The sequence below is a fragment of the Hyperolius riggenbachi genome, chromosome 8 (assembly GCF_040937935.1).
Source record: "Hyperolius riggenbachi isolate aHypRig1 chromosome 8, aHypRig1.pri, whole genome shotgun sequence".
NCBI lineage: Eukaryota > Metazoa > Chordata > Amphibia > Anura > Hyperoliidae > Hyperolius > Hyperolius riggenbachi.
The window spans coordinates 39,697,154-39,710,514 of record NC_090653.1 but is presented as its reverse complement, the minus strand read 5'-3'; the positions used below and the strand labels follow the sequence as shown (position 1 = coordinate 39,710,514).

Genomic DNA, 13,361 nt, shown 5'->3' with positions numbered 1-13,361 from the left:
TGTGCTAGGCATGTTGTGGTGTAGTCTTTAAGTTTTGAGGACTCCTCCCCAGCTTCACTCACTCCCCTCCGCCCCTCCCCCTTCTCCACCCCTCCCCCTACTCCCCTCCTCCACCCCAACTTCACTCACTCCCCAACTTCACTTACTCTCCCTTTCCTCCTCCCCAGCTACACTCACTCTTCCGTTCATTTTTAACCACCACAGTTTACTTTAAATAACTTTTCCCCACACAATAGTCATCATGTTGGACTATGCAGTACAGTGTACATCCTGCAACATGTATGCATGCCTTGATCAGTGGATTGAGGGTGTTTACTGTTGCCCTGGGTGTGTGCGTGTTGCTCAGTTAGAGGCAGAAGTCGCAGAGCTAAATAAGCATCTCATAACACTGAGACGCATACACACAGGGCCGGATTTGTACTTTTTACCGCCCTAGGCCCATTGCCACCAGCCGCCCCCCCCCCCCAACCATATCAATACACAAATGCAAAACACAATAACCCCCCTCTTATATCCCACCATTTAGCAGTGGGTCCCTCTCTGATCGAATAGGTTTCTTTATTGTGCAAGCGTGGCTGAGGACAAGTATGTCCACACTGGGTATGCGTAAGTGAGTTTGGTGCATGCCCAGTAGAACTAAGGCACGTAGCTGTTTTCCTCCATGCATTTCATTTTGCTGGGCATGTGCGAACCTTATTTGCACATGCCCAGTACAGATACGGTCTCGCTTGTGTACTGAAGATACCTATTCGTCCAGAGAGGGATACAGCACTAGAATAGTGGGGTATAGGGGAGGTATGGCTCTAGAGAATGTCCAGAGGCTCCCCACTACTAAGGGGTATCTGCCAGGGTAGGGTAAGAATAAATGGTCTAGCCAGGGTCAGTGTCTCCATAGGGGCAAACTGCAAACAGCCCCCAGCATGCCCCCCTCTATAGAGACACTTTAGCTTCCAGCATGCCCCCTCCTCTATAGAAGTACCACAACTCCCAGCATGCCCCTACCCCTCCATAAAGGCATTACCGTTCTCATCATAGGCCCCCCGTCCACATAGGCACTACAGCTCCCAGCATGCTCCTCCCCTTCCAGAGGCACCACAGTTCCTAGCATGCCCCTCCGTCTCCTTATAGTATTGTGTTGTCCCCCAGGGCCCCGGAGCTGGCTGCCAGACCTCCTACAATGTGAATTGAGACCAGGGGGCTACGCCAGTCAGCTCTAGGGGACATGCCAATACTACATGGAGGAGGAGCATGCTTGGAACTGCAGTACCTCTATTGGGGGGGGGGGGGAGCACAGTGGTGCCTCTATGGAGTGAAGGGTGAAGCATGATGGGAGGAGTGGTACCTCTTTGGAGAGGAGGAGCATGCTGGGTGCAAGGGTACCTCTACAAGGGGGGGGGGGGGGGGTGGACATGCTGGTAGCAGTGGTGCCGCTATGGAGTGGGGGGCATGCTGGAACCACTGGTGCCTGTATGATGTGGGGAGGGGGGCATGCTGGGAGCAGTGGTGCCTCTATGGAGTGGGGGTGGGTATGCTGGAACCACTGGTGCCTCTATGGAGTGGGGGCATGCTGGGAGTAGTGGTGCCTCTATGGAGTGGGGGTGGGCATGCTGGGAGGACTGGTGCCTCTGTGGAGTGGGGGGACATACTGGGAGCAGTGGTGCCTCTGTGGAGTGGGGGGGACATGCTGGGAGCAATGGTGCCTCTGTGGAGTGGGGGGACATGCTGGGAGCAGTGGTGCCTCTGTGTAATGGGGGGACATGCTGGGAGCAGTGGTGCCTCTGTGGAGTGGGGGTGGGTATGCTGGGAGCACTGGTGCCTCTGGAGTGGAGAGGGGGGGCATGCTGGGAGCAATGGTGCCTCTATGGAGTAGGGGTGGGCATGCTGGGAGGACTGGTGCCTCTGTGGAGTGGGGAGGGGGGCATGCTGGGAGCAGTGGTGCCTCTGTGGAGTGGGGGTGGGCATGCTGGGAGGACTGGTGCCTCTGTGGAGTGGGGGGACATGCTGGGAGCAGTGGTGCCTCTATGGAGTGGGGGTGGGTATGCTGGGAGCACTGGTGTCTCTATGGAGTGGGGAAGGGGGGCATGCTGGGAGCAGTGGTGCCTCTATGGAGTGGGGGGGGGGGCATGCTGGGAGCAGTGGTGCCTCTATGGAGTGGGGGTGGGCATGCTGGGAGGACTGGTGCCTCTGTGGAGCGGGGGGACATGCTAGACGCAGTGGGGCCTCTGTGGAGTGGGGGTGGGCATGCTGGGAGGACTGGTGCCTCTGTGGAGTGGGGGGACATGCTGGGAGCAGTGGTGCCTTTGTGGAGTGGGGGGAGGGGGTTTCTGGGCACAGTAGTGCCTCTATGGAGTATGGGGGAGCATGATAGGAGCACTGGAGCCTCTATGTAGGGTGGGCATGCTGGGAACAGTGGTGCCTCTGTGGAGTGGGAGGGGGAGCATGATGGGAGCAGTGGTGCCTCTATGGAGTGGGGGTGGGCATGCTTGAACCACAGTGTAGCCTCTAAGGAGTTGGGGGGCATGCTGGGAACAGTGGTGCCTCTGTGGAGTGGGAGGGGGGGCATGATGGGAGCATGATATGGAGTGGTGCTGGGGGCAGAGGTTAGAGGGGTATGGGGGACAAGCATGCAGTCACAGAAGCTACAAGCATAGCAGGAACTCACAAGCTGGCAGCTGCTGCAGTAGTCACAGGATGTATTCCCAGCCAGTAATCCGATCCTCCAGCTTCCTGCACTGAGGTGCCTCTTCTCTTCTCTGTGTATGGTGAAAGCTGCACCCAGAGCCATGCTTCTCTGCCTCGGCTCTTCCCACCATGTGAGCTCCACACACAACATCCGAGCAGCTGACTTCCTCCCCACTGATTTCCTGTGTGGCTGTGTCGGGACTCGGAAGGGAGGTGAGAAGGACAAACAGCTGCTGTGGCCCTGCGGATTTGTGCACGGAGATCTCTCTGCCTGACTGAGCCCGGGGGGTTTCTGGCTTGCTATCTGTGTAGCCCCAGCAGCGTGAGAGATCTCCGTGCAGGCGCAGCTGCTGTGTCCCTCCTTGCAGACTGACTGGCCACTGTAACAGCGCTGCCACTCCTCCCCAGACTCCTCTCTGTAGCCGCCCGCTGGCTGCAAACACACACGGACAGGCAGCAGTGTGCACAGCGGGCGGCTGTGGTTGAAACTGTGAACGGTCTGTGGAAACTGTGGGGATAGGAAATGGCAGAGGCGGCTCCCCACCCGCCCCAAACATTCTGGCGCCCTAGGAACCAGCCTCGGGTGCCTTTCCCTAAATCCGGCCCTGCATACACAATATGGAGAAGAGCTTGAATCTCACGATCCAGACGCTGGATGGAACCGTTGAAGATGAGGTGGGTGGAGTACAGTCGGAGCAAGAAGCAGAGGTAGCCGCTAGTTGGGTCACAGTTAGAAGGGGTAGGGGAAATAGTGGCAGGGAGGCTAGTCCCGAGTTGTCCCTCCCTAATAAGTATGCTCTTTTGTGTAATATTGGGGAGGATGATTCTGGAGTAGCAATGCTGCAGCAGGATGTGTCCCTTAGCAACCAAGGGGCAGACTGCTGCAACGAGAAAGGGAATAGGAATGCAGCTAAGGCTAGACAGGTACTGGTGGTAGGGGGATTCAATTATTAGGCACACAGATAGGGTAATCTGTCGAAGAAACCGTGAATGCCGTTCAGTCTGTTGTCTCCCGGGTGCTCGGGTTTGGCATGTAGCGGAAAGAATTGACAGATTATTGGGTGGGGCTGGGGAAGACCTGGCTGTCATGGTACACGTTGGCAACAATGACAAAGTTAGTGGGAGATGGAAGGTCCTCAAAAATGATTTTCAGGTACTTGGAGATAAACTTAAAGCAGGGACCTCCAAGGTGGTGTTCTCTGAAATACTGCCTGTGCCACGTGCTACTTCTGAGAGACAGAGGGAGCTTAGGGAGTTAAATAAGTGGCTGAGAAATTGGTGTAGGAAGGAAGGGTTTGGGTTCCTGGAGAACTGGTCAGACATTGCAGTCGGCTACAGGTTCTACAGCAGGGATGGGCTGCACCTTAATGGGGAGGGTGCAGCTGCATTGGGGGAGAAGATGGCTAAACGGTTGGAGGAGATTTTAAACTAGGATCTGGGGGGAGGCGGGAGGATAAAGTCTCAATACGTAGACAAGATAAGGTAAAAAGACAGTGGGAGCCTAACATTATGGGGGGTGGAGAGGGGGGTGGGGACAGTGTAAAGTTTAAGGAGGTTGGTAAAACTTCAAGTAGCCCATTTCATGTAAACAAAACTGGTAAATGTAGTGGTAAAAATATAAAGTGCATGGTAACCAATGCTCGGAGTGACTGATAGGCCACAGAGCAGCGGAGCACTAAAACTATGAATTTTAGAAAAGCAAAGTTCAATCAACTCAGGCAGGCACTAAGTTTGGTGAACTGGGATAATGTACTACAAGGGGAGGACACTGAAGGGAAATGGCAAGCTTTTCAACTTATTCTCAATCAATATTGTAGTATGTATATTCCATATGGAAACAAAATATCTAGGAATAAAAAAAGGCCTCTATGGATGAATAGAAAGGTTAGAGATAAAATGAAGAGTAAAAAGAATGCCTATAAGGTCCTAAAACAGGAGGGGACTGAGTCTGCACTAAGCAATTACAAGGAGTGCAATACAAATTGTAAAAAATAAATTAGGCTGGCAAAGAATAAAGATCGAAGCTGAAAATCAAATCGCTAGGGATATCAAATCTAACCCAAAATTTTTTTTACAAGTACATCAACTCTAAAAAAAGAAAGGTTGACTGTATAGGACTCCTAAAGGATGAGGGTGGGAACTCAATGGTGGATGACCAAGGTAAGGCAGAGTTATTAAATGCTTTCTTTGCTTCTGTCTTCACAAAGGAAAGAGCACTGTTGCAAATTACAGATGCAGAAGAGTCTCAATCTTCTAACTGTAATATGAAATACTTAACGCAGGAAGAAGTTAAGGCAAGACTAAATAAATTAAAAACAGACAAGGCACCTGGCCCGGATGGCATGCATCCTAGGGTCCTAAGGGAATTAAGTTCAGTTATAGATAAACCCCTTTATCTTATCTTTTGTGACTCTCTTTCAACTGGCAGAGTCCCAGTGGATTGGCGTACAGCCCACGTTTTCCCATTAATTAAGAAGGGCAAAAAATCAGATCCAGGATTTTATAGACCTGTAAGCTTAACATCAGCTGTATGCAAACTATTTAAGGGGTTACTAAGAGATACTATACATGACTTTATAGTAGAAAATAATCTTATTTCTCAGCATCAACATGGGTTTACTAAAGTCAGGTCCTGTTTGACTAACATGCTCAGCTTTTATGAGGTAGTGAACGCTAATATGGATATTGGCAATGCTGTAGATGCGATATACTTGGACTTTGCAAAGGCCTTCGACACTGTTCCCCACAGAAGTCTGGTGCAAAAGTTGAGGAAGCAAGGACTGGGGAAGGGTCTGTGTGCATGGATAGGGAACTGGCTAATGGACAGAAAACAAAGAGTTGTGGTCAATGGAACATACTCAAAATGGGAGACTGTTAGCAGTGGGGTCCCACAGGGGTCTGTACTGGGTCCAGTGCTCTTCAATTTATTTATTAATGACCTAGTAGATGCAGTAGTAAGCAATGTTGCTATTTTTGCAGATGATACAAAATTGTGCAGAATCATCAACTCTCAGGAAGATAGTGTCATATTGCAACAGGATCTGGATAGGATGGCTATATGGGCACATACATGGCAGATGAAATTCAATGTTGAAAAATGTAAAGTCATGCATTTTGGTCGTACCAATGGTCTAGCACCATACAAAATAAATGGGATACAGTTGGGGACATCAAACTTGGAAAAGGACTTAGGAGTACTCATCGACAACAAGTTAAATAATCGTTCTCAATGCCAAGCCGCTGCAGCTAAAGCTAACAAAATTTTGGGATGCATTAAAAGGGAAATAAAAACTCGAGATGCTAGCTTAATATTGCCCGTTTAACTTTCTAGTAAGGCCGCATCTGGAATATGAAAGTCAGGTCTGGGCACCACATTACAAAAAAGATATTGCAGTTTTAGAGCAGGTGCAAAGACGAGCAACAAAATTGATACGTGGGATGGAAGGTCTCACTTACCAAGAAAAGTTAGATAAACTGGGTTTATTTAGTCTAGAGAAAAGACGCCTTAGAGGGGATCTAATTAACATGTATAAATACATCAAAGGGCAATATAATAGCTTGGCGGATGAGCTTTTTGTCCCTAGGCCTTCTCAAAGGACTAGAGGACATGATCTGCGCATGGAGGAAAAACGTTTTAGCCATTTATTTAGGAAAGGGTTCTTTACAGTAAGAGTGATTAAGATGTGGAATGCATTGCCACAGGAAGTCGTTATGGCAAACTCTATACCAGCATTTAAAGGGGGCTTAGATGCTTTCCTTGCGTTGAAAGACATGCATGTCTACAATTACTAGGTAATGCCTAATGATGTTGATCCAGGGATTTTATCTGATTTTATCTGATTGCCATCTGGAGTCGGGAAGGAATTTTTTTTTCGCTTTTGGGGCTAATTGGACCATGCCTTGTAAGAGTTTTTTCGCCTTCCTCTGGATCAACAGGGATATGTGAGGGAGCAGGCTAGTGTTGTACTTTGTTCTCTGGTTGAACTCGATGGACGTATGTATTTTTTCAACCAAAATAACTATGTAACAATGTGGGGGAGGGGAGTAGAAAGATGACTGGCCACTATGGGGGGGAGGGGAGTAGAGAGATGACTGGCCACTATGTGGGGGAGGGGAGTAGAGAGATGACTGGTCACTATCTGGGGGAGGCGGAGTAGAGAGATGACTCATGACTGGCCCCAATGTGGGGGAGGGGAGTAGAAAGATGACTGGCTACTGTAATGATCAGTAACAGCTCTTAACAGCACGGTAGTCAGTACTTAATTCAGAGTGTGATCACACGTGTATTTAGTGCACAGTAATACAGGAGTACTCCTATGTGATAGTCCTTGGCTGTAGGAACTATCACTAGGTAGAGTGGTCGTACAGGCAATATCAGTAACAGAGAGGTCAGGAGGCAGTACAAAGTCGTCAGGCAAAAAGCGTAGTGATAAAACAGGCAAAGGTCGGTAACAGATCAGATGAGCGAAGGTACAGAATCAGGAGGCAATATTAGAGTCGGGGTCGGCAACAATCAGATAGGCAGAGTACAGAATCGAGAGGCAGAGAGCAGACTCAAGGGTTCAGGCAAAGAGTCATACACAGATATTCAATACAATAATAAAGATAATTACTTTTACAAGTATCAATAATATTCCTAGCTATGTGTAAATCCCCGGGGTCCTGCCGGATCAAACACACTGGGAACTGACTAAGGTCTGAGAGCTTAACCGCAAAGTATCAGCAACAGCAGACAATGAGCTACTGACAGCTCGGGTCTTAAATACAGACAGATAACCCCGCAGTTCCGCCCAGCGTGCTTCAGCCAATCAGGAGCGGTGATCGGTCCTACCATGTCAGATGACCGGCCGGTCAGCTGACCCGCCTCCTCAATGCATAAAGGTCCTGTCTCCTGGCGCGCGTGTGCGCAGCTCTACTGAGATGTATCCTGGAGAGACCTGTCCTGCCTGACGGAAATGACTGAGAAGACGCGGCGAGATCCGTGGTCGCATCAGACGTGGAAGCGGCGGCCTCACCGCTCCCTTCTGCGGAGGTAACTACCATACTCCTAACAGCTACTAAGTGGGGGAGGGGAGTAGAGAGAAGACTGGCCACTATGTGGGGGAGGGGAGTAGAGAGATGACTGGCCACTATGTGGGGGAGTGGAGTAGAGAGATGACTGGCCACTACGTGGGGTAGGGGGAGTAGAGAGAAGACTGGCTACTACGTGGGGGAGGGGGAGTAGAGAGATGACTGGCCACTATGTGGGGGAGGGGAGTAGAGAGATGACTGGCCACTATGTGGGGGAGTGGAGTAGAGAGATGACTGGCCATTATTTGAGGGAGTGGAGTAGAGAGATGACTGGCTACTACGTGGGGAAGGGGAGTAGAGAGATGACTGGCCACTATGTGGGGGAGTGGAGTAGAGAGATGACTGGCCACTACGTGGGGAAGGGGAGTAGAGAGATGACTGGCCACTATGTGGGGGAGTGGAGTAGAGAGATGACTGGCCACTATGTGGGGAGGGGAGCAGAGAGATGGCTGGCCACTATGTGGGGAAGGGGAGTAGAGAGATGACTGGCCACTATGTGGGGAAGGGGAGTAGAGAGATGACTGGCCACTACGTGGGGGAGGGGGAGTAGAGAGATGACTGGCCACTATGTGGGGGAGTGGAGTAGAGAGATGACTGGCTACTACGTGGGGGAAGGGGAGTAGAGAGATGACTGGCCACTACGTGGGGGAGGGGGAGTAGAGAGATGACTGGCCACTATGTGGGGGAGGGGGAGTAGAGAGATGACTGGCCACTATGTGGGGGAGGGGAGTAGAGAGATGACTGGCCATTATTTGGGGGAGTGGAGTAGAGAGATGACTGGCTACTACATGGGGAAGGGGAGTAGAGAGATGACTGGCCACTATGTGGGGGAGTGGAGTAGAGGGATGACTGGCCACTACATGGGGGAGGGGGAGTAGAGAGAAGACTGGCTACTACGTGGGGGAAGGGGAGTAGAGAGATGACTGGCCACTACGTGGGGAGGGGGAGTAGAGAGAAGACTGGCTACTACGTGGGGGAGGGGGAGTAGAGAGATGACTGGCCACTTCATGGGGGAGGGGGAGTAGAGAGATGACTGGCCACTATGTGGGGGAGGGGGAGTAGAGAGATGGCTGGGTGGGGATTTTGATCTGCAGGTGGCCACATAATAATTTAGTTGAAAGGCTCAGAGTGCTGTTGTTACACACCTGGTCTGACAGCTTTATAAGAATTTGCCTGATTTCAGTCTAATGTAGTCTGCATGTCCTGAATGTGGTAATATGGCCACAGCAATGCGCTGTGACTGATGGATGCAGGTACTGCATTCTGAGATATTGGTCTCAATTCTGGTAGGGTTATCAAACAAATTACCTCGTGTGAGGTAATTTACCTCATGAGGTAATGACATTTAGCAATTCTGGTAGGTTTAAGTCTCGTTTTACTTCATGAGGTAAATTATGAGGTAATTTACCGAAAATCGCTATTCTCATGGAAATTAGGGGGCATGTTAGCACATAATTTACCGATCAGTTTAAGACCTGCCTGTACCTGGAGGTAAAGTCAATTTGTATGCATTTTGCAGTTTTTAGTGGAGTTCCTATTGCTGTTTTAGTGTCGTTCCCATTCAGGCTGTGTAATAGAAAAGAATAGTAGAAATAAAACTCCAAATATTTACTGGATTTTTTTTTTTATAAGGGATTCATATAAATATACTTTTCATAAGTTGCTACATAATCAAATACACCTTCCCCCCCTCAAAAAACAAAACAAAAAAAATCTTCAAAAAGACTATCCTAATTTATGGAAGACAATTAAAGACTACTGTTATATTTATTTACTGCATGATTACCTTACGTTTTACCTCACTTTATGCATTTACCTCATGTTTTACCTCATCTTCGGAAATGGGGAGAAATCTTGAGGTATTTTACCTACAAAATAATATTTACCTCACATAGCTACCAGAATTGAAGCCATTGTGAGCCCAGTCACTCCAGTCTAGGAGCCGCTATCAGTCACATTCACTCTACTCACAGGAACTATGCCTGTAAGTGTAAATTCCTCTGATGCATGGGTCATCCTTTACTTCTGCAGACTACCGGTCCCATTTATAGATGGGCACCACTAAAGATATTGAACAAATCACAAGCTGAGCCATATTAAGCCTATCCAGAGCCCAGGGCACTGCAAGGAATTTGGCCCCGCCTCCCAGGTTAACAGTTATAGAACCACTATTGCAAAAAAAAAAAAAAAATGTATACACTATATATAAAATGCACATTTCTCCCAGAGTAAAATGCACTATTAATTACCTTTTTCCTATGATGCTGTCGCTTGCAGGATTTAATAAAAATCTGAAAGATCTGACAGATTTTGGACTAGTTCATCTCCTCTTGGGGGATTATCAGTATTACATTTATTCTTTATAAAAGAACTCACTAAAAAGGAACTATACAAAGATGACAGGCAGCTTCCCTACTCATTTGCACACTAGAAAGTAGCTACATGCCTCCAGATAAATGAATTAACCCCCCTGGCGGTAAGCCCGTGCTGAGCACGGGCTATGCCACCGGAAGGCACCGCTCAGGCCCCGCTGGGCCGGTTTGCATAATTTTTCTTTTGCTACACGCAGCTAGCACTTTGCTAGCTGCGTGTGCAATGCGATCGCCGCTGCTATTGGTCGCGCCACGGCGCCCCCCCCCCCCCCCTGTCTCGCTACATGAAAAAGAAAAGAAAATGTAAAAAAAAAACGGATTTGCTGCCCCCTGGCGGATTTTTAGCAAACCGCCAGGAGGGTTAAAGAGAGTCTGAAGCCAGATTAAAAATGGCTTTTAGCATATATTCAGCAGGGGTATGTTTGCCCCTGCTAAAACGCCGCTATCCCGCGGCATAACAGTGGTCTTTACCCGCCAAATCCCCCCTGCTACCTCCGGGGAGCGTTTCCACGTGAGGCAGGGCTATGAGCTGCAGCCCTGCCTCACACGCGTCTATCAACGGCAGATCTCCGCCTCTCCCCGCCCCTCTCAGTCTTCCTTCTTTGAGAGGGGCGGGGGAGAGGTGGAGATCCACTGCTGACAGATGCGTGTGAGGCAGGGCTGCAGCTCATAGCCCTGCCTCACACGGAAGCGCACAGGGGTAGCAAAATCCACGACCAAGTTGGTCGTGGATTTGCAGGGGGGATTTGGGGGGTAAAGACCCCTCGTTAGGCCGCGGGATTGCGGCGTTTTAGCAGGGGCAAACATACCCCTGCTGAATATATGCTAAAAAGCCATTTTTAATCTGGCTTCAGACTCTCTTTAAGTAGCCACAAGCCCCCAGTTGCAAGAATTAAGTAGTCCCATTGCAGTAGATACAATAATGAAGTGGTCATGCCTCCAGACACCAGAACCAAGTAGCCATGTGCACCCAGGTAAAAAGATTAAGTATTGTGCTCACGGATAAGCAAAATAAAGATGACTCATAACTACTTATAGCAGAACATAAAAAAATATACAGGATAGCCATTTGTATGTTAATTATCCTTGCTTCAGAACCGTAAACACTTCTTATATCCATATAGTGGTATGTAGTCCCACCCCCCTAGTGATGTTTAACCTTGGCTATGATGTCACACAGTCTTCTGCATCAGGGTAGACTGGGATATTAACTGCTCACTACACACTCACTTTAAATAATTTTGTAAAAACAAGTGTTTTTATTTATTAAGTTTAATTCAGCAAGTAAGTAAGTTCCTCTATGATACCCACATGCCCCCAGAGGAAAAAAAATTTAGCCATGTGTCCCCAGATAAACTAATAAAGTATCCAAAATGCCCCCCCCCCCCCCCGAAACAAGAACTAAGTAACAACATTTTCAATATTAAGTAGCCATCTGAACTCTTCAGAACAGTGGTTTTGAGTCATGTTAGTAGTATTAGACAGCCAAGGGTGGTCCTCAGATTTTATTACCGTAGGTCTCAAGGTATAACCACTAAATAATATTATTAGGTAGTCATGTGTGTCCCCTAATAAGCAGTAATACTCTGCCAGGTGTCGAATTAAGTAGCCACGTGCCTGCAGATAACAACAATTACGTACTCACATGCATGCAAATACAATAATTAGGTAGTCATGTGCCTGAAGATAGAGTTAAGTAGCCAGATGCCCAATATAAACCTAAATTAAGTACTCATGTTCCCAAGATAGAAATAACAGGTGCCCCTAGATATCACTGTTTGGTAGTCAGATGTGCTAAGACAAGTGAATTTGGCATTGTTATTTGACACCTCCGCTACCATATGACACAGTACACAACTTCCTAGTTTGACAAACCCTAAAAAGGACATGAAGAGCAAACTGTATCAGAACAGCCCACACAGCATTAGTGATATTGTAAGAAGTTTGTTGAACACTTGTATATAGTGTAATTACTTAATATTTAATCTATTCTTCTCTTTCAGCTTCGGATACCAGTTCTGACTCCAACAATGCAAAACCCTGAATGCCCAGCATGGCAGATCATGTGGGATCTTGTTAGTAGTCCTAACAATGAAAATGGCTTAATCTTCAATCACCAAATACCATGTGAACTATTCAGGGTGCTGGATGTGGGGTGGGTAGGAAGAGAGAGGGGCTAATTGATGGTCAGGAGAATGAGGGCTATCGAGGGTCCTGGGCAGTGGGTAGTGAGAGACAGGTGGGCTAATTATTGAGGGAAGGTGGGAGGAGAGTAAGGACTATTGTACGGGCTATGGAGAGTACTGGGGGGGTGGGTTGGGTGAGAGAGGGGCTAACTGAGAGTCAGGTGGGAGAGTGGGGAGTAAGGGTGCTGGGGGTGGGTGGGTAGGGAGAGAAAGGGGATAATTGGGGATCAGGGTGAGATGTAGGGTATTGAGAGTGATGGGGAGGAATAGGGAGATAGAGGGTCTAATTCTGGGTCAGAGGGAGAAAGTGAGGGTGCTTGTGGTGGGTAGGGAGAGATATGGGTTAATTAAAGGTCTGGGGGAGAGTAGGGGTTACTGAGGGTGCTGGGATGGGAAGGCAGAGAAAAAGGGCTAATTGAGGGTCAGCAGGAGGGTGAGGGCTGGGGGATGGTAATGTATAATGCTCTACTGCCTCTCTGCATTTTACCGGAGGAGTGGGCCACCGTAGACTCCCTGTGATGCAGGTAATCTCTGGGGCTATTGTTATACCCCTGCTGATAGTAATCATCAACTTACATACAGTCCACTAGAATGAGATAATATCACCTGTCAGTGAATTCCTTTAAAGCTGATCTTAAAGCCCATGTTCACAAATAATCATACAGGTCTCGAAAGACTAAAGCTGGGTCCACACATAGAATAAAAGTAGTGTTTTCCGAACAGGAAGCCAGCAGACAACAGACATGTGGACAGAGGCGTAACTAGGCTTTTCAGCACCCGGGAACAAAGACAGTTTTTGCACCCATCTCTGGACAATTTGGCCATGGCCACACATCAGAATGTGATCATGGTCATGGGTGGAGCCAAATGTACCAATGCTGTTTATATAGCCAGATGTGCCCCCTCCCTTCCCCCCGTTTAGATAGCCAAATGTGCCCCCCTTTAGATAGCCAGATGTGTCTCCCATCCCCCCGTTTAGATAGCTAAATGTGCCCCCCTTTAGATAGCCAGATGTGTCTCCCATCCCCTCGTTTAGATAGCCAGATGTACC

The 13,361-nt window shown here is 48.5% G+C and overlaps 1 protein-coding gene across 2 annotated transcripts in view; it reads left to right on the top strand.

Moving 5' to 3' along the window:
* Positions 1-12,392, top strand: part of LOC137528092 (major histocompatibility complex class I-related gene protein-like) — a 94,407-nt gene extending 82,015 nt beyond the window's left edge. For both annotated transcript variants that reach the window (XM_068249356.1, XM_068249355.1), the window contains one exon: positions 12,128-12,392. In XM_068249356.1, the coding sequence (XP_068105457.1) occupies positions 12,128-12,168 (41 nt within the window). In that variant the 3' untranslated portion in view covers positions 12,169-12,392. The remainder of the gene's footprint in view (positions 1-12,127) is intronic.
* The last annotated feature ends 969 nt before the right edge of the window (positions 12,393-13,361 follow it).